The 20,739-nt window shown below is 40.8% G+C and overlaps 1 protein-coding gene across 5 annotated transcripts in view; it reads right to left on the reverse strand.

The window, feature by feature from the left end:
- The window catches only part of NPSR1 (neuropeptide S receptor 1), a 284,313-nt gene that overhangs the window by 254,868 nt on the left and 8,706 nt on the right, over window positions 1–20,739 (reverse strand). For all 5 annotated transcript variants that reach the window (XM_011973102.1, XM_011973089.1, XM_011973111.1 and 2 more), the window contains exon 2: window positions 5,362–5,494. In XM_011973102.1, the coding sequence (XP_011828492.1) occupies window positions 5,362–5,494 (133 nt within the window). The remainder of the gene's footprint in view (window positions 1–5,361; window positions 5,495–20,739) is intronic.

Raw genomic sequence — 20,739 nt, forward strand, 5'->3', positions numbered from 1 at the left:
TTTTTGAGATGGATTCTCGCTCTGTCGCCTAGGCTGGAGTGCAGTGGCGGATCTTAGCTCACTGCAACCTCCGCCTCCCGGGTTCAAGTGATTCTCCTGCTTCAGCCTCCCAAGTAGCTGGGATTACAGGCATGTGCCACCACACCCAGCTAGTTTTTGTATTTTTAGTAGAGACGGGGTTTTACCATGTTCGTTAGGCTGGTCTTGAACTCCTGACCTTGTGATCTGCCTGCCTTGGCATCCCAAAGTGCTGGGATTACAGGCTTGAGCCACCGCACCAGGCCAGCAATTTCTATAAATAGGAATTTAGAGTAACTTACAAAATCACACTAGCCGGAAGGCTTAATTTAGTCTTAATGAATAGGATTCTCTGTTTTCCAATTTCTTAGGTTTGATAGCTAAGCATTTTCTCTTTTTTCTCTTTTTTTTGAGATGGAGTCTCGCTTTGTTGCCCAGGCTGGAGTGCAGTGGTGCGATCTCAGCTCACTGCAAGCTCCGCCTCCCAGGTTCATGCCATTCTCCTGCCTCAGCCTCCCGAGTAGCTGGGACTACAGGCGTCTACCACCACGTTCAGTTAATTTTTTGTATTTTTAGTAGAAACAGGGTTTCACTCTGTTAGCCAGGATGGTCTCCATCTCCTGACCTCGTGATCCGCCGGCCTTGGCCTCCCAAAATGTTGGGATTACAGGCGTGAGCCACCGTGCCTGGCCCCAGATTTCTTACTGTGTTGTGCAGTTCAACCTCCAGGTCAGTAGGTGATGCTTATGCATAAAGTTCAGCTGCAGCTGACTCAAACGGGTATATACTTGATTCTTGTTTACTGGGAGAAGTTCTGTTGACTCGGGCAATGGGCTGATCTGTGGAATGCACAGTGGTCTGAGCTCCGTGCTTAGTTCTGGAGTCGGGGCCAAGATGGGTGGGATAGACTAAGCAAGCTCTCCTACAGTTCTCCCAATGGCAGGCAGAAGTATTAGCTCTGAGGCAGGGTCTGGTGGGCAGCTGCCAAGTGCCTGGAGATGTGCCTAGGCATAGAATCTGGAAACCTCCACTGTCCCAAGTTCTCTGCACAGGAAGTGGGGGAAGCTTAAATTCCTAATCTAAAAGAGTTGGTTCTTCAAATGCCTGGAAATATGTCTGGGCATTGAGTGAAGAGAGCTTTGCTCTACCAAGATCTCTGCAGGGAGGAGCAGGTCAGGCTTCTAATTTAGACAATCAAGTGTGCCAGATGCCTGGAAATATGCCCCGGCAAGGTGGAGAGAAACCACTGCTGCCACAAAGTTTTCCTGGTGAACATAGGGGTAGCTCAAACTCCTAATCTGGGGGAGCAGGTGCACCTCGAGTTGGGTGATATGTCTGGGGAAAGAGCAGAGAAACTGCAGCCATAACAAGGTCTTTGCATGGGAGGAAGAGGTGGCTCAAACGCCTAGTCCATTAGGGCAGGTGTGTTAAATGGCTGGAATTACATCCAGGTGTGGAGTGGAGGAAGTGCCACTACACCAAGTTCTTTGTGTGGAAAGGGAGTTCTTTGTGTGCTCAAGCTCCAATTTTAAGGGGGCAGGTGCATCAAAAGCCTGGAGATAGGATATTCAACCTTTAATCTTATTTTGTAGTTTCTAAACAGATAAGCAACAGTTATAAATTCTGTATCTTGATAATGCCAATAGATGGATCTCTTCTGCAACTCTTCATAATCTATTTTTCTCCTTGTTTTTCATAATTCTTGTATTTTTGCATTCCTGGTTGTTTTTTAATCAAGTGCTGAACATTGTGCATGGAAAATTGTAGTTAATTTGATATGGGATAATGCTTTCTTCCCCCAAAGAAGATTTATTTTTGCACTAGCAGATGGTTTGTGTGCATGCAGAGGTAGATCATCTGATTTCATTCGGGTTTGGGGTTGTATTTCATTTTTTGATGAGGGCTGATCCACTTTTAGTTTACTCTTACTTGTAGGTTGTGTCTTTCAGCAGTACCAATAGAAACCCTGGAATATTTATCAAAGCCTCTATGCTTTGGCAGATTAATTTTTGCCCCATCAGTCCAATGAAACTGCCGAAAGCTCTACTCAGGTTTTCAGCCCCAGTTTCTGCTTTTAAATCAGCTAATACTTTAAGGGGATAGTCGTGTCAAATAACGTATTTATCTCACAAAATTTTCTGTTCTGTGAAATCTTGGCCCCTCAAGTCTTAGTTGTCTTTGGCAGCTATATGATACCTTCTAACGAATGTTTAGATTTTGTCCAGCTTTTCTAATTATTGTAGGCAGGAGTATTGGCCTAAAACCAGTTCGAAATTTTTGCACGCACAGCACATAATATAGGGTATGGTTTGACTCTGTGTCCCCACCCAAAACTCACCTTGAATTGTAATAACCCCCATGTGTCAAGGGCAGGACCAGGAGAAGGTAATTGGATCATGAGGGCAGTTTCCCTATGCTGTTGTTGTGATAATGAGTGAGTCTCACAAGATCTGATGGTTTTATAAGCATCTGGCATTCTCCCTGCTCGCACTCACTCCACCTTGCTGCCTTGTGAAGAAGGTACCTGCTCCTCCTTTGCCTTCTGCCATGATTGTATTAATAACTTTCCTCAGGTCTCCCTAGCAATGCAGAACTCTGAGTCAACTAAACCTCTTTTCTTTAAAAATTACCCAGTCTCGGGTATTTCTTCATAGCAGTGTGAGAACAGACTAATACAATATATTATTGAGTTATCACTGTATATCTTACAGTTTTATACAATTCAGAATAATTTATTTTTAGCCATGACATATGTAACTATAAATATGAATGTGTATTTTTCTTTGTCTGTTTATCATTGTAACTAGTTCCAGGGTTCTTTTTTAGGGAGCAACTTCCTTTGTTTAAAAAAAAAAAAAACCTCATACTTGCTTTTTGGCCTGATACTTGGTTTTTGGAAGTTGAGGGGTCTCTGAGATCATGGTTTGGTAGCGGTAAGAACAAAGCAAAACAAAAAATAGAGGAAAGTATTAAAATTTCTTGGCACAAGATACTAGACATCTTGAAGAGAGAGTAGAATAGTGAGGCTGAAGCAAAGTAAAACTGAGACATTTCTTTTTTTTTTTTTTTTTGAGACAGAGTCTCACTCTGTCGCCCAGGCTGACGTGCAGTGGCATGATCAAACTGAAACATTTCTGATGGCAGCTGAATGTTCTGAGAAAATGAAATATTTGCTCTTAAGGTATTTACTTTTCTATGATGCAATATCCTTATATTACCTGAAATATTCAGAAAAGTCTTTTAAACATAGAAAGTCATACTTTTGTGAATGATTTTAAAGAAAATAAAGGAAAGGAGGGTGCCTTGAGTGCCTTGTTAGGGACAGCATGAAACAACCACAAAAAAAGAGGAGCTCAGAAAGATGAGATGCTGGTGAGACAGAGCAAGAATTTAGTGGAAGGAGGAAACAAGAAGCAAAAGAGAGAAGTAAAAATATAAATTCCACAGAATTTGAAGAAATCTTAAAGGAGGACATTGACATATGATGGGGGACTCAAACCACATTTTTATATATGTCTCAAAGCACAGGGCCTCTCAATTGATGCCTGGGTAACTTTTATATGCATGCTCGAGACTCAGGTATGTATGCTCACCTCCTTTACCAAAGGATCTGTGATCATGGTGAAAGTGTATGAAGGAAATTTCAATAACACATAAATTTAATCTCAGACTATTGAGCTTCAATCCTAGACCTTTGGCAGTGTTTTTCACTTCAGGAATTCTTCATTTAAAATGCTTCTGACCTGACAGAGTTTTTCTAGAAACAATTAACAAATAAAAACAGTCTAGGAGATGTATATGAAATTAAACCCAGATTAATATGACTATGAATTAGAATAGAACATACAACTTTTCTCTTTGATAATATGTAGTGAATTTTCAATTATCATGTGTTTATTGTTTATGACAAAACTTTAAATTTCAAGCTGATATTCTTGCCACGTCTAAATCCTTTCATTCTAAAAGAATACATAGTTCCATACAACATGCATTACCACACTGTAATCAAAGAAATATAATGAAAATAAGTTGTAGCATCCTCATCCAGGGATATTTGCCTCTAAGCATTTGCTGGATGATCCTAATTATCTCTACTTCTGCAATCATAGGAGTGAAAAATTAGAATCCCTGTTGGTAGGAAAGATTGAAGAAACTTTCCCCCATCCCAGGTTCCATCTTCAGAACTCTTGCTCCTTTTACCTTCTCTATATTTTTCAATGGTACCTTGGATGTTTACCCTAGCCACTGCAGCCTAGCTCAAGCAGATGGGCTTGTTATACTTTGTTAGAAAGAAAAAGGGGTATTTCAGGTTACCAACAATGTATGGCTAAGGTTCTCTTGTAAGTTACAGTGTCATATATTTTTGGCTCAAGACTAAATTCCAAAGAGCTCCACTACCATTACTACAGCTGAGATAACAGTACAGGTTGAAATATACCAAACAGCCCTTTCTGAAAGTCATTTACCATCACTCCTTGTAAGCACTTAATAGTTACATTTTCCTTTTTGCATTTTTTTTCTATAGTCTGATCCAAATTAAGCTAATATAACAGCCATCTTGCTCCCAGAGCTTAGGACTCCAAGCATGGCTTTTGCTGGACCTTCTGTGAATCCCATTTTCTCACTTTCTTCTCTGGCCTGTAGAGCAAGACTCTTTCCCTGGTTGTGTTTTTCTTTTCCTTTTGAACATGAGCTCTACTCATGTCTGTGGGGCTCTTACTTTCACAGATCATTTTCTTCTTTGAGAATATTGCACCATTCCTCTACTAGGTGTGCTGTGCTCACTCTTCTACTGAACAGTCATTTCCAAAGTCTACACTTAAGCATCCCGATCCTTGAGATTATACTACTTCATTATACTACCCTCAGTAGTGCTGTTGCACATCATTTGCATTTCAAAAGCAATGTCCACAGGCTTTAATCTGCAAAGTACTCAAGACTTAACATTAATAATTGAATAGCGATAGTGCTGGTACATTTTCTGGGATGTATTCCTTAAGCTCATAATGCAGGATGATATGGTAATATCACCTTAGTAAACTATGGAGGCTATTGTGTATAAAAACAGGGAAACCCTACAGAACCATTTGGTGGCACTGATAATGGTATTTCCATTAGTGTAGTGAGTTACTTTTATAATGAAATCTTAGAGGCATTCATATGTGTTAAGTATGCCAGAGGAAATATTCAAACATGGGTTTTATATTGTTTCAGAAATTATTCCCAAATTTACTGATGTGTTACCTTTTTTTTTTTTTTTTTTTTTTTATAAAATTCATTAAAAGCAGGAAGCCATAGGGACTTCACATACAGCTTCCTCCTCTCACTTGCATAGTGACCTACCTGTGATGGCCAGCTGAGTCACAAAGAAGGTCATTCTTGACTTCCTCTTTCTCCTCCATGTGGAAAAAAGCACAACGGAGTTTCCAACAATGGTAAAAACAAAGAGGACCCACAGAGTTATCAATTGCTCAGTCTGCAAGAAACAGAGAAAAATAAGACCAGTGTACCAGTGAGAACCGGGGTTCCTTACAGAATGCATGGCCCAGGCTTTGGTGCTGGATTTCTTCCTCCTGGCCCCATATCCCTACCTTTGGAAGCTCTGCTCTCAGGAAAACAATGACAAAATGGTCTTCATTTAGGCCAGCTGCAGAGTAGATTAATACACCTTTTAAAAATCTTTTGGAAATATATGTCAAGAGACAAAAAGTTTGTACTCTTTGGTCAAGTAATTGTAACACTGTGTGAAAAGTAGGTCAAGATGTGAAAAAGAACACCACTGTCACAAAGATGTCCATATTTATTGTAAAAAGAAATTAGAAATTGTTTAAAGATAATAGGGTAGCTAAGTAAATAAAGCACTTCAATTCAGTGAACTATTACAGCATAGCTATTAACAATGACAACCACAAAGACCATGTAGCAATATTAAAAATACCTATAATATAATGGTAAGTGGGAAAACATGATAAAATCATGTACTGGGTATGATTACAACTCTGTAAAATTATATACATAGCAAAAAGGCTGAAGTACAGTAAAATGTTAAAAGCAGTCATATTAGGATAGTATAATTATGGGTTATCTTTTGTTCATTTGACAGAATTTTATAAGACAGTAATATTAAAGTTCTACTGAAGAATATTTCTGTGGTTTGAATGTGTCCTCCAAGGTTCATATGTTGAAATTTAATCCCCAAAGCAGTGGAGTTAAGGTAGAACCTTTAAGAAGTGACTAGGTCTTGAAGGCTCTGCCCTCATGAATGGATTAATGTCGTTATTGTGGGAGTGGGTTAGTTATTGCAGGAATGGGTTACTGATAAAGGAATGAACTCAGTTCTCTTCCCTTGTCCCTCTCTCACCCTCTTGCTTTCTGCCATGGAATGATGCAGCAAGAAAGCCCTCACCAGATACCAGCACCTTCCCAGACCTTCACACTGTAGAAATAAATTACTTTTCTTTATAAATTACTCAGTCTTTGATACTCTGTTATGGCAGCGTAAAACAGATTAAGATAAATGATTAATTAGTAAAAAGAAAAAAAGCAGGAATGCTATTAATCTAACAATCCTTCTAAGAAATTTGTTTTGTTTTGTTTTGTTTCATTTTTTGGAGACAGGGTCTTGCTCTGCCACCCAGGCTGGAGTGCAGTGGAATGATCTCAGCTCACTGCAAACTCTGCCTCCGGGGTTCATGCCATTCTCCTGCCTCAGCCTCCCAAGTAACTGGGACTACAGGCACCCACCACCACGCCCGGCTAATACTTTTTGATTTTTTAGTAGAGACGGGGTTTCACCATGTTAGCCAGGATGGTCTCCACCTCCTGACCTAGTGATTCGCCCGCCTCAGCCTCCCAAAAAGTTCAGGGATTATAAGCATGAGCACCATGCCTGGCCTTCTAAGAAATTTTTTATGAGCATCTTCATGAGTCCTATACTTTATCAATCTGATATTTAGGCTCTCCATCCTGGATTTACAGATCAGTTTCTGAGATCCTAGGTGGAGGTCAGGGCCTTGGAACTGCAGAACTGTGGAAATGAGGATAGGCATTGTGGTGATGTGGGGGGAGGATGAGGGCTGCACAACTAGAGTGGGAGGATGACAGGGTTGGAGAGCTCTGCAGATATATCATGTCCAGCATACATATGTCACATCCCACTTGGAGGGCACCATCTTTGCTCAGCTTCAAGCCACACACTTTTTCTCTGGTTCTTTGATGACTAGAGGGGTCATATCCTGGATAACTCATTTCTCTAGCAGTCTTTAAATGGGTGATAAAGCATCAGGAATGAAAACTAATTATTATGCAAAGTACTGTACTGAGTGGAGGGAGTGAATTTTTGTAAGAGAATTCTCCCCATTGAGATAGATGGACAACAGTGCTGTCAGTAGCAGATACAACAGGAGAGGCCTTTGATGTCGTAGACTGATACTTCCCATTCAGGTGATGTGTCAGCAGTGGGACATAAACAAGTGATTTGAATTTGGAGGACCTCTTTTTAAAAAACAATGGAACAACTTGCAGACTAACATAAGCAGCCAGGTGGCTTGGAAGTCTCCATCATAAGGTCTCACTGACACCATGGTGCTGACAGATGAAACAGTTGAGGGACAGGGTTGGGGATAATGTGTCTATGTTCCTCAAATTGTTCTAATACAATATTCTATCAGGGAGGATGATGGTGCCCTGAGGGTGTCTAGGTTCAGGAAAGAGCCCATCAAGCAGGTGGCCTGGCAGGTAAAGTATGACAGAAGGCCATCAAATACTTTTGGTCTCTAGAATGAGCTTTGGTGTGAATGCCCAGGGCAGCGCTGTGACACAGGTTTTGGGCCAGCCCTCCTGTGCCAAGCTCTTAGTTCTCTTTCTTCCCTATTCCTTGTTAACATTCTGAGTCTTCTAGGGAAGCGCCCCAGTTTTCCAGAAGCTTTTCCACCTGTGTAGCATGAGCTTGGCTATGAGCAGCTGCACGTGGCGGAGGCCTTTGGAAAGTGCTTCTCAAAGTGTGGTCCATGGCTAGGGTAATTATGAAACCTGGTTTGCCTAGGACAGTCCTAGTTGTCAACTGCTGTCCCAAGATAATTATTTAAATTTCCCTTTCTCTCTCAAAAAGTGTCTTGGTTGGATAGTCAATTATATAATCATCCTATCCATGGTTCCCAGTGGGTGGGCTCCAAATATCATAGCCTAGTCTGTATCAATCCCTAAAGATGAATTACTCTCTCTCTCTCAGCTTTGAAAGATTTAGGGGATTTAGAGGTTTGGGTTAGTTCAAGATATGATATGGGTTCCCTGGAGACCTTTCAAGAACTGTGCTCATTCAATATGGCACTTCGGCCCTAGAGTTGAAGGAGTTCACAGCTCTAGTGGGTCACCTACGTCTACTTTCACAGCCCCATGCTGGAGGCTGGGATGGCCTCCTCTTTCTGGCTAAGGCCGCCATACATGTCTTTGGCACTGCCAGGAGGCCGAGGAAGTGTTACAGCACACTGGCTGGCTGGAAAAGAGGTGCTATCTCTTCCACTGCTGCTGTTCTTCGTGTGGGAGAAGAAACTGAATCCACAAGGCACTGCATACCTCTACTTAGTTTGTAGTTGCTTGATTTTTACTGTATGAGTCTTCCCTGCATTTCTCTTCTCTCTCTGTCTCTTCCCCATCATATTCTGCTTTCCATTGTTTACAGTGAAGTTTATAAGAATTTCTTTTCTGTTGTTTTTTAGAGACAGAGCCTAGTTCTGTCCCCCAGGCTGGAGTACAGTGGTGCCATCTTGGCTCACTGCAAGCTCCGCCTCCTGGGTTCATGCCATTCTCCTACCGCAGCCTCCCGAGTAACTGGGATTACAGGCGCCCACCACCACGCCCAGCTAATTTTTTGTATTTTTAGTAGAGACAGGGTTTCACTGTGTTAGCCAGGATGGTCTTCATCTCCTGACCTCATGATCCGCCCGCCTCGGCCTCCCAAAGTGCTGGGATTACAGGTGTGAGCCACCTCGCCCAGCCACTGTGTCCCTTTTCTTAATGCAATGTCCTTTCAAGCTCTGCTGAGAATACAAATAAGAGATTTTCCAAGATTTACTCCTGTTTCTTGTAGGGAATCCGTTTTGTAAAGAGAAGCATGTTGATGCCTTAAAGCAATTTCTTCTTTAAAAATTGCAATTAGCTGGTCGTGGTGGCACGTGCCTGTAGTCCTAGCTACTCGGGAGGCTGAGGCAGGAGAATCACTTGAACCTAGGAGGCGGAGGTTGCAGTGAGCTGAGATGGTGCCACTGCACTCCAGTCTGGAGACAGAGTGAGACTCTGTCAACAAAAAAAAAAAAAAAAAAAAAAAAAATTGAAAAAAATTAAAAAGCCAAGACGGGGCAAGGGGGGGGTTTTTTTCTGCACTTGCCCAGTACTGTATTGGTCTCTGTTGAACTCTTTCATTCTTGAATGGAGAAAGAAGAAGGAAGAGAAAAGCTAAAGCACTTAGGATGTTTCTTTGCCAGATCAGAAAGCCAGGTCTCCATGGTGGGAGAGGTGAGAACAATGTCTGGAAGCAGCCAAAGAAGGAGGCAAGGGTGGGATGTGAGGAAGATAGTAGATACAGGAATGTTTTCCTTACTGAGGCTCTGTCTTCACTGGCACCATCCATAGCCTCGCCCAAGTTTTACTTAGCCAGCCGTCCACACTCCTTTAGCTGGGAGAAGGCACTGACCACAATCCTCTTCTGTGAGGTCTGCAGCATTCAGTGAACCTCCCACAGAAATTTGCTCACTGGAGGTGGCCCCAGCCTCAGTGGATGGACTCTGAGTAGTGGAATGCCCTGGGGCTGATGTCTTCTCTGCTGACCCCCCAGGAAGGCCTTTACTTCCTGTCAGAGAGCAGAGGAGTCTGTCGACCCCTCCCTCAGAACGTCTTACCTACTCTACACGTTGTGGACATTCCTCCAGTTTTCCAGCAAGTGGAAGGGAATAGGGACCTTCCCTCTTTTCTACTTCTGATATGGAAGCCTTTTCAACTGAAATTACTTTCTGATAGCCTATTGGATGAGAATTGGAAAGAGGAAGAGAATAAGTGAATTCAGGGGAGTTTTGCATTGGAAGTCAACGTTACATTTTCAGACTATATCTCTCTTTCATGTTTTCCTTTCCTCATGTAAGTACAGGCAGGCCTTACTTACATGAGTTTCCAGAAAAATAAATGCTGAAGTGAGTAAATGGTCTGCTTTTCACATACAGAGTTGGCGTTTATGACCCTGGCAGCAAAGTTCACATTTCCAGAAATGAAGTTTCTGTCTTATGGAAGACACTTCTGGTCCCCAGTGGGCAGTAAATGACTGCTTTCTTCATCTTTGTAGAGTGCAATCCAAGCCAAGGAATCCAGTCTTTTCAAAGTAGTCCCGGAGCTCAGATCTGCATTGTTGAAAGTTCAGAGTGACAAGCACTACATATCAAATCACCCTGGTTTGATGTATCAGTGAATTGGAAATCATTCCCTGGGACTGGTGAGTCAGTGATTGCTTGGACTGGGTTTTTGTTCTTGGGCTGTGCTTTGGGACGGTAAGTCCAAGGAGCTCTGTAAACAGGTTGGGGTCTATTTTCCTTTGATTGGCTGATGTCTCTAGGGCAGGCTGAGCAAATCCTATAAGTGAAACCCTCCCCACCTCCACATCTTTTGGAATTTTCTATTGGAAGATTATCTCCCCTTACTTCATAGGCTTCAGGACACTTCTAGATGTAGGAAGCCTCCCTGGCCAAATGCTTCTGGGGTCTTCCTAAGAGCCATGTTGATTTATCTGTTTATTAATTCATCTAACATCTATTAATTGCCTACTCTATGCCAGACATAGTGTAAGGTGTTGGTGCTACAAGACAATAAAATAGGTTGAGTGTATAAGTTATACTCAGTCAAGTTTAAATCCTGTTTCACTGACTAGTACAAGGGTCATTAAGTATGAAAATACTCAACTGCTTGCTCCTTTATTCACAGCCATATTACGCGTGCATGTCCCCCTCCCCACCCACAGGCACACAGAGACACACACAAATCCCAGGATAATCGGGAGAGTCACGGTAATGGGGATTGAGGAAACAATTTCAGAGGAGTGAGAATATCACAACCAGGTGAACCTCGTGGAAGAAAAGTTGATAGGCTTTGAAACCAACCTGACCTGGACTCTGTCTCTGCTACTTGTTGGATGTGTGATAGGTTGTAAGTGATAACCTCTCTGACCTTCTTATTTGTAAAATGAGGATGAAGACGAAACCTATCTCAGAATAGTTGTGATGGGTGGATAAGATGATGAAGATGGAGGTTTTTAGCTCAGTGCCTGCTACATAGTAGATATGCAATAAAAATCGGTTTATCTCCTCCCTGAGGTTTGTGGACTACATACGTACATTTGAGGGGTGATAACTCACTACCTTTTCAGAGTGATGCTTGAATTCACCGTGTTCATCCCATTTTTGGTACTAGTCTATTGGAATTTCACTAAGCCTAAGAAGCATTCTCCCTACCCACACCCCACCACAGTGTACTGATGGTGTCCCAACACCATCCCCAAACTATTGCAGAATATAGTTGGGCATAAAATGCCCCCTAGTGGTGATGTGAGGCAAAATTCCAGCCAGATGGTCAAATACTGAGTGGAAATAAGAAATGTATTTAAAATGTTTCAGTAACTAAAGATTGGCCTGTTCTCAGCTCAATTACATGGTTGCTGGTACATGACTGATTGGCTTTTAACCTCAAGTTAATCAGGCTACACAGTGACATCAGTTCTCTGCAGACCTGGATAATTGCAAATTGGGATTTAGAAAGATGAATTGCAGGGTTCCTTTGAGGATGGTGATGCTTCCACAGGGCTGATAGTTGGGATGTGGCTCCATGAGCCATGCTTCCAGAGCCAAAAGGATGTCCATGCTGGCAGGCACTAAGCCTGGTTCACAACTCCACCCCTGGCATCTGTCTGGCCCATAGAAGGTGCTTAATAAATATCTGTTGGATGGAAACATGGTTGATGACAAGTGCAAGGCTACTTACAAGAATCACAGAAAAGGTCATTTGAAATGGGAATTATCTCAGGAAATATAGGACATTAGTTACTCTAGTCGATTCTGGATCTGTCAGGCTAGTCTGGATTTATCCAGATCCAAGGAATAATGATCTTCTTTTTCAGTTAGGTGCTAAAAACTGGAAGACAAAAAGCCTAAGTATCTTTAGCAATAGTAGGGTGAAAGGGAATGAAATAATTTGAGTGAATCACATTAATCCAGTACATGGCTTACTGAGTTTGTAATGTATGTAGTAGGTGCACAGTACATGTTTTTGATTGATTGTCATGTGCCAAGGATCATTTGATAAGCCTTACATATTGCTCACTTAACCATCACAACTTGACCAACGAGTTATCACTGTCCTCAATCTTTTGGTAAGGGAATGAGGTTCAGAGAAGTTACTTACCTGGGTTACTGGCTCATTGGATGATGCAGCTGGGATTTGAATGTAGCTTTGCTTAATTGGAAAGACCATGCCCTGCTTACTCTAGTAGTTTTCTGTCCCGATTTTGGCTCGAGGATAGTGAAGTTGCCTCATTTACTTTCAATTTTCAAGGGAGAGACAATTCTTCATTTTCTTTCTGAGCCAAAACTTGCCTGAAGCTGAGTTTCCGGGGCTGGGTTGGATTCATGACTGTCTCCCCCAGGACTGAGCGTAAGGTCCATTTCTTGGAGGAATGGAGGGACTCTATGGCAACATGTGGCGCCCACACAACAGTAGTGATAAATGTCACAGAAGATGTAGCTACATCAGCTGTCCTGGTAGTCACAAAGCTTTCCGTGCCCCTCGTGTTTTCAGGGTTTGTTTTAGGAAGGTTGTTATGTACGTGATGTTGAAGATGAGTATCTCCAACACAGGAAGTAGCAAATATTTGCAATTTTCCAAGATAGGAAAGAAAGTATCAGAAAAAAGGTTTCAATGATTTGGTGTCACTTCTCAGTGAGAAGACAATGAAATTCTACTTCTCTGTCACTGAGACTTGTGTGGCTTCCGTCATTCACAGCAGCAGGCTCTGAGGCCTACTCAAAGCCTCATTAATTTGCTTAGGTGAGTTGGCAATATCAAGTGCAAAGATAGAAAATCTCTAATTTTATTAGGGATCAGTCACAGTGTAACCCAGAGACATACATGGGCACCTGATTGTAAGTGAAACAGGCAGGAGCAGATAGCAAAGTTCTGTGTTCCTGAAGCTGCTTAATTAGACTTGGAGAATAAGACACAATGTGAGGATGTGGTGACCCCGGGCAGTAACTGGACAGTTGGTAATCTGTCATTTGGGAGGTCATCCCAACTTCTTCCTACATCTCACCCCACCTGCTGCTACAGAAGCAATGACAGGTGGTCAATAACCAGTCAAGGCCAACAAGGAGGCCTGAAGGTAGGACTGGGCTAATTCAGGAGGGCCTGCCATTTTTCTCCCTGACAGCCATCTCCTTCTGATGATGCCTCTTTTTAAAATCTGTCTCTCCTCCCCTCCCCTGCCACCAACCCCTGAGCAACCCAGCTGGGAGGCATGCTTGCAAATACAGTTGAATTATGGTCATCACGACCTCCTGTTGGCATTCACATTTTCTAACTGTTTTACCATGAACTATGGGGATTCTGTCCCAGATTATCCAGGATTGTCATCAGTTATAACACTCAATTATGAAAATATGTATGACAAGATTTTTTAAACATTCACAAAAAAGTAAGAAACCTGTAAAAAGCTACATATGAATTTGGTTGTTAGCTCAAGTTTTAATACTTTTGTAAGGCTTTTCATACCACTTTAACAAGGGTCTAGAACAGGGAGAGATTGCACCCTCTGCAATGCCTCTAGACCTGTCTGGAGACTGGTAAGACAAGCTGACAGAGACCTTCTTCATGAAGAATAGAGAAAGTGGATGGGATGGGAGGTGCAGTTGAAGCCTAGGCCTGTTGAATTGGAGAGTGAGACTGTGGACCACGATTATTCCAAGTAGTTGTGAACTGAGAGTCATTCTGTGAACTCCCGTGTAGTATAACAGAGGCAAAGGCATTTACCCCAAGGAGAGAGCCTTGCTTACATGTTGGTGTAGAAATGACACTTAGGCCAGAAGTGGGAATCTCTCCTGAAAATCATGGAGCTGGAGACGTGATTATACTGGTTTGTAAACTGTACAGTCAAATTCCATAAACATTTCTGAGAATCTAATACCAAAGTTCAACGTACTTTGGGGATATAAGGGAGGCTAAGACAAGGAGCTTCTAGTCTGATGGTGGAGGCAGGTATGTCAACCAGAATTTTCAGTGTGAACTTCTATGATAAAGATGTTGTAGAAACCCAAATAAGGAACATGTAATAGAACCTAGGGAGGGGCTGGTCATGGCTGGTCAACAGGTATAGCCTACAGAGATTGTTATACGAGCTGAGTCTGAAACAATGAGTAGAAGTAACCAAGCTAAGAAGTAGAGTGCCTGGCAACAGCGTAAGTGAAGGCAGAGAGTGAGAACTGCAGGTTAGTGAGGACAGACAGTGGCCATTCAGGCACTTTTGAGGTAGTAACGGCAGAGAAAAGTTTACGATGAGAAGCTGGAGCTCTGTCCGAAAGCCAATTATTTTAATAATGGGACAAGGTCCAGGGCCTGTGTCATTGTCCTGAGTTAGAAGAACGTGCCCTCAAGAGGAGAGATGCTTGTCCATCTGCGATCTTCCTCAGTTGTCTTCATCTGAATTGCCTTTGCCTTACCTCTCAACACCATCATTACAAGTGATGGAATGTAATACTAACGCCTTCAGACTGGGACTGTACTGGAAAGCGATTCAGCAGACTCTGGATTACTGCCTGACATTGATTTCTTAGTTTAGTCTTCAGGACATGTTGAATAACTGCATTAGTCATTTCTCCTCTGACCAGAAAGACATAGTTATTGGTTTGGAGTTTTTATCATCAGTATCGTGGATCGTAGATCATGTTTTGTTAACGATGTTAATCTCCCACATCCTAAACGTTCTCATTTCGATCAGGGCTTGGCATGTGGGACCACATTTGCGTTACTTTCAAATTCAGTTTTCTGGTTACTGGTGAATTCTTGAATTTCACCAGAAACAGAAATGCCAATGTTCTGCAATCATTTTAATGTGAATCTCTTCTTGCAATTTGTTCTTGGATCACAAGAGGACTTGCAAATTAACCACTAATAGCATGTATTGAAAGCTTTGAAACAATTAAATTCTGGGATTCCATCTGAATTCCCATAATGTAGCAAACCACAAATGTTAGAAATCATTTGGAAACCCACTGGGCTTCAAGTCTATATAGTAATTAATATTTGCTGAATAAACGAATGAAATGTCGGCTATATAACAAGAACTGAGATTAACATTTAAATTGCTATTTAAGCTCTAGACTCTTGAAATATGGAAAACTAACATTTAAGTAAATTAAGTGCAAATCTCTACAATGTGGTAGAAACCAAAGTAATTACTATATGATAGAAATACCCAGAATGTATTATTCCTGATGATCCACATAATTAAAATAATAAACCTTCAGGAATTTATTTTCTGTTCTGGAGGTGCTAATAAAAAGGGAAAGTGTCTGAGAAACTTTTCTGTGGGAGCGCACCTTGGCTTGGACCTGATATTTAAAATCCATCTGGGACGCTCAAAATCAAGTAGCTAAAAGAAACCAGGAGGAGCGAACACATGGATGGGCAGAAGCAGACGTAAGGACCAGGGAATGGAGTTGAACATCCTGGGAGATGAGAACAGTAGGAGAGCGGGCATGAGAGAGGCTCAGCAGGAGGATTCCTGCTACAGAGTCTGGAATTGCTACTCTTGCAAGCTTTGTTTTCTGTGCAGCTAAGTTGGGTGTTTGGGTAGCAAAATGTAAAAGGCTAATGAGTTGGTGTGCACTGAATTCATACAGCCAGTCATCTGCCTTGGTTTTCATTTGCTGTCTTCTTCCCTTGCCTGCATTTCTGGATCCCTTAATGTGCTCTCTGTGTCATGCAAGCCTCACTTGCTTGGGTTCATTTCTGGGCTTCTGCAGAATAAATAGATTCTTCCCATTTACTCTCATGGAAGTACAATGCACAAAATTTATTTGAGAGGTTGCATGGTGTATCTTACATGGTTGTTTGTTGTTTAGAATAATAAATGTAATATGTGCTCACTCTAGAAAATACAGTAAGGTTTTACACAAAGATAAAATAAAAATCATCTGCAAAGTGATTTTCAGAGAGAATTTCTTACTTTTCCATCTTGGTATTTGTTTCTTTTATATTTTATGAGCATATATAAAACTTGAAATATATTATATGTATTGTGCTTTTAAAAACCTTTGACATTGCACAAACAGAAATGGTTATTATAGGTGCATAATATTCCTTACTATTCCATTCTATGGTTATATCACAATTTTATTGTTCCATTGTTAGAAACTTGCTTTTTGATAAAAACAATGCAGGCTTTGTTTCTGTCTTCGAATGTTTCTTTAGTATACTTATGGTATAATCCTACAAATAGAGTTACTAGGCAAAGTCTGAATACATCGTGTAAGTTTGCTGTATATTACCAAATTGCTTTCCAGAAAAATTGAGTTAAGTTGTTCTGATTTACTCTCTCACAAACGGTTTTACAGAACTATTCTGGCTTTATATATTATTTTCCTTTCATCTCTATTTGATTTGTCTCATATTATGATGAATTATTGAGTCTGTATTGTTCAAACCACTATAAACAATATTTTTCACATATTCTTTTAACTCTGTATTTAATCTAAAATTGTTCTTATTTCCCATGCCCTTTTTCCATTAGAAATATTATTTATTTTCCCTCTAGGGCTCTTTATATATTAAGGACTTTAACCATGTTTTTTAAATATAATTAATGTATATACTATTAGCTATAATATTATATGTTTATTTTTATTGTAAATAAATTTCTTAATTTGTTGTTTCCCTATAAATTTTTGTTTTTAGGCTTGAATAGTGCTTGCTAATCCTAAAATTAGTGTCATCATTATATAATTTTTCTAGCTATTTTGTAAAAATTTAGTTCCACAATCCACCTGAGATTTACCTTATAACTTTATATAAGAGCTATTACTCACCCACTACTTTTGTTGCCAAAATATTAGTTCCTTTTTTACTAATTTTGGTTGTTTCTTTGTAACATTAAGTTCATATATGTACTAGGACTTTATTTTCAGGGCAAACTATTTGTTGTTATTGATCCATCTATCAGTTATTTTGCTAGTTCTATAATGTTTTGCTTACTGTGGATACACATTTATTAATAACTAATAGGGAAACATATTTCTTCCCCATAGTTGTGTTCAAATTTCTGAACTTTTCTCACCTATTTTTTAAATAAAACTTTCAATTATCTAATCAATTTAAAACAATCACATTGAGGTTTTGATTAAAATTATTTCAAACATTATATGCTAATTTGGGGAGAATTGACATCTTCACGAAATTTAATCTTCCTATCTTGAAGCACCGCATGTCTTTCCATGTATTCTATATATTTCAGTAATGCTTTGCCTAGAGAATTAATGCTATCTTAAATTCGAATAGTGTTTTCCAGTTTATAAAACATTCTCATTTTTTCACAATCCTCTCAGCAGCTGAGCAGAAGCTCCAACTTGGATATTTAGAGACTGCAGTTCTTGTCCTGACTCTAACGTCTACCAGTTATGTAACCTTGGAAAGGTCACTTTACCTCTCTGGGCCTCATTTGCTCAGAGCTAGTTCTGTTCGGTTATCTGCTAAGTTCTTTCGGGAAAGCACATAATGTAACAGAGTGTTTTCTGAAGTGTGTACCAGTGGTCATTATTAGAGGTAATATCGTAATGCTCTGTGGTCAAATAGATTTGGGAAATGCATGTTAAAGAATTAAACAAGTTTCTTTTCTTTCTTTCTTTTTCTTTTTATTTTTTTGAAACGGAGTCTTGCTCTGTCTCCCAGGCTGGAGCGCAGTGGTGCGATCTTGGCTCACTGCAACCTCCGCCTCCAGGGTTCAAGCAATTCTCCTGCTTCAGCCTCCTGAGTAGCTGGGACTACAGGCACCCGCCACCATGCCCAGCTAATTTTTGTATTTTTAGTAGAGATGGGGTTTCACCATGTTGGCCAGACTGGTCTCCAACTCCTGACCTCAAATGATCCACCTGCCTCGACCTCCCAAAGTGCTGGGATTACAGGCTTGAGCCACCGTAAACAAGTTTCTTTACTGTAAGACTTCTCAGAGAGTTAAATAGGTGAATGCATCCTCTAAGTATATAATGGTGTATAGTATGTGGTGCTTCCCAAGTTCTTTATTCCACATTCCCCTGACAACTGCTTAAGAACTCTCATCATAAGAATTCTGTGGAACAACCTTTGGGAATTCCTGATATGGTGGAAAGAGCATGCACCTTATCTGGGTCATAATTTTAACCCATATCTGGGTTAAAATTTTTGGATTATTAACTACTGTGGGAACTTATCTTTTCTGAGCCTCACTTTTATTTTCTCTAAATCAAAGAGGACAATGCCTGTCTCAGAGCTTTAGGAGTTGCCTTACACATTACTGAGCACCAAGATTTCCTGCCTTTCCCAGTGGGAGGATTATGTTTCTCTGCTCCACTGATATCAGACGTGACCGTGAACTTACGTTGGCCAATGAATAGTGAGTGGAAATCATTTGTGTTATTTCTGGGCAGCAGCTTATGAGAGCCAGGGCAAGGATCATTACTCTGTATCTCTCTAGCTCTTGCTCTCCTGACTTCAGTATTATGGAAGCCTGTGTTGACATGGGGCTTCCATCAGCTGGTTCCCTGAGAGATTACAATACACGGAGCCCTTTGTTAACCTGTGATGGACATGGGACATGAGTAGAAAACAAATATTAATATATTATGGTTTTAACCCACTGAGAATATCCAGTTATTTGTTTCCTCAGCATAAGCTAGCTTAACCTGATTAATGAATGAAATAATCGATAGAAAAGACTGAATGCCTAATAGAGTTGCATTCATTACATTATTCTAAGTTTTATTTTAGGCTGATAGTTTCTGTGTTCTTGAATACTCTGCATTTTTATCTCAACCTAGACCAAAAATCCTGAAAAGGGACTAAATACATTGGAAAGGGAATAAATTTATTCTTAGCCAAAAGGATATCTTCTATCTTCATGGATTGTTCTGAGTTGCCAAGGGTTAGAGTCTACAATAATAGGTGAAAGAAGAGAAACCTGCATTTGAGCACTTGCAATATTCCCTTTCATTTTTTATTAAATTATGACTTGTGAATAATGCTCCTTGTGTGCACACTTGGGTTCAATATCTGTATATGAATGGAATTCTGAGTGCTGTGGGGATACCTTGGGTCTGATTCAGAGGCCTGGGTGAGTCATGGCTGTAGCCCAGCAGAGGAGTTTTGGCTTCTGTAAGGAACTCCAAGAATCCTTTAGACTCTGTCCAGAGGGGATGGGGAGTAGGAGTTTATTTTACATTAAGCAAAGGCTTCTCTAAAATGCAAACAGCCATGGCAGGTTAGGGGGGTTATGAGAAGAGACATTTGAGGGATGGAACTCAGCACTCTTTTACTCAGAATGGTTTTTCTGCTAATACTTGGAGTCAGTTTATTGAAGAAAGAAGTTTTGATGAGATAAAAGAGGGATGGTGGAAAAGGGGAAGAAATAAATGCTTTTTTAAAACTGAGCATGCAAAGTCCAAGCTGAATGCCCTGGTAAGGATGAGGGCAGACAGATAAGGCTGGGAAAAGAGAGGCTTTTCAGAGGGCAGGGAATCTTCATGAGGGTTCTTGTGAGTCTTGTCAAAGTTATGATTGCATCTGATTCCTTTTCAACCACCTACTCCTGTCTTTAGAAGGAGGAAAGAGTCCCAGGAAGTTTCTTTTTTATTTATCTTTAGCAATGCATGACTAGGCTGGGTGGGTGGAGAGTCTTTGAGGGTGGAGTGTCTGGAAAGGTGGAGAACCTGAGAAAATGGAGAGGCAGGGAATGTGGAGAGGCCAGGAGGGTGAAGAAGCTGGATGAATGGAGGGTCCAGGAGGCTGGTCTTTGAGGGGGAAAAGCATCAGTCCTCCCCCACTTCCCACCTTCTCTGGGCTTGGAGAGGATTGTCACAGGTTAGTAAGCAGAAGTCCTCCACGACTACCTCCCTTCTGCTGTCTCTCAAAACTGTTCCTCCCATATGAGAACTAGCTCCATTCCTACTTCACCATCCAGGCAGGGATAGCGGTTATTGTTCCGCACCCAGGGCAGAGATACCTGGGGCTAGAGTAGCCCTGTGATGTGTGCAGGATCCCACAACATAAAACTGGCTGCCAGGTGCAGAGCCCGTGGCTCCAACTTACATTTTGCTTGGATGTTTTAAGCTGTCAGGAAAGGATGTCATTCCTTATGCTTTTTGGAGGAGAATAAAAAAATCTTCTTATTGAGCCATCATGAAAAAATGAGCAGATGTCTTGGGTAGTTTTTTGAGCTGATGTTTTTAGAATGGTTTTAGTATTTTTTCATAAAATTGCACAAGTGAATGGCATTGTTATTATCTGGAATGTAGAGAATCATTTGAAAAATGTAAGACCCTTTTCTATGAGGAGGGGTAGAAACTTTTACTTTCTTGGCTACTCAAAACTGTACAATCTAATCTGAATCAGTTTTTATAAGAATCTATTCAACCTCTTTGTAATCCAGATAATAACAGGACAAAATCC

This window comes from Mandrillus leucophaeus, unplaced genomic scaffold, assembly GCF_000951045.1.
Source record: "Mandrillus leucophaeus isolate KB7577 unplaced genomic scaffold, Mleu.le_1.0 Scaffold100, whole genome shotgun sequence".
In the NCBI taxonomy this organism is placed as follows: Eukaryota; Metazoa; Chordata; class Mammalia; order Primates; family Cercopithecidae; genus Mandrillus; species Mandrillus leucophaeus.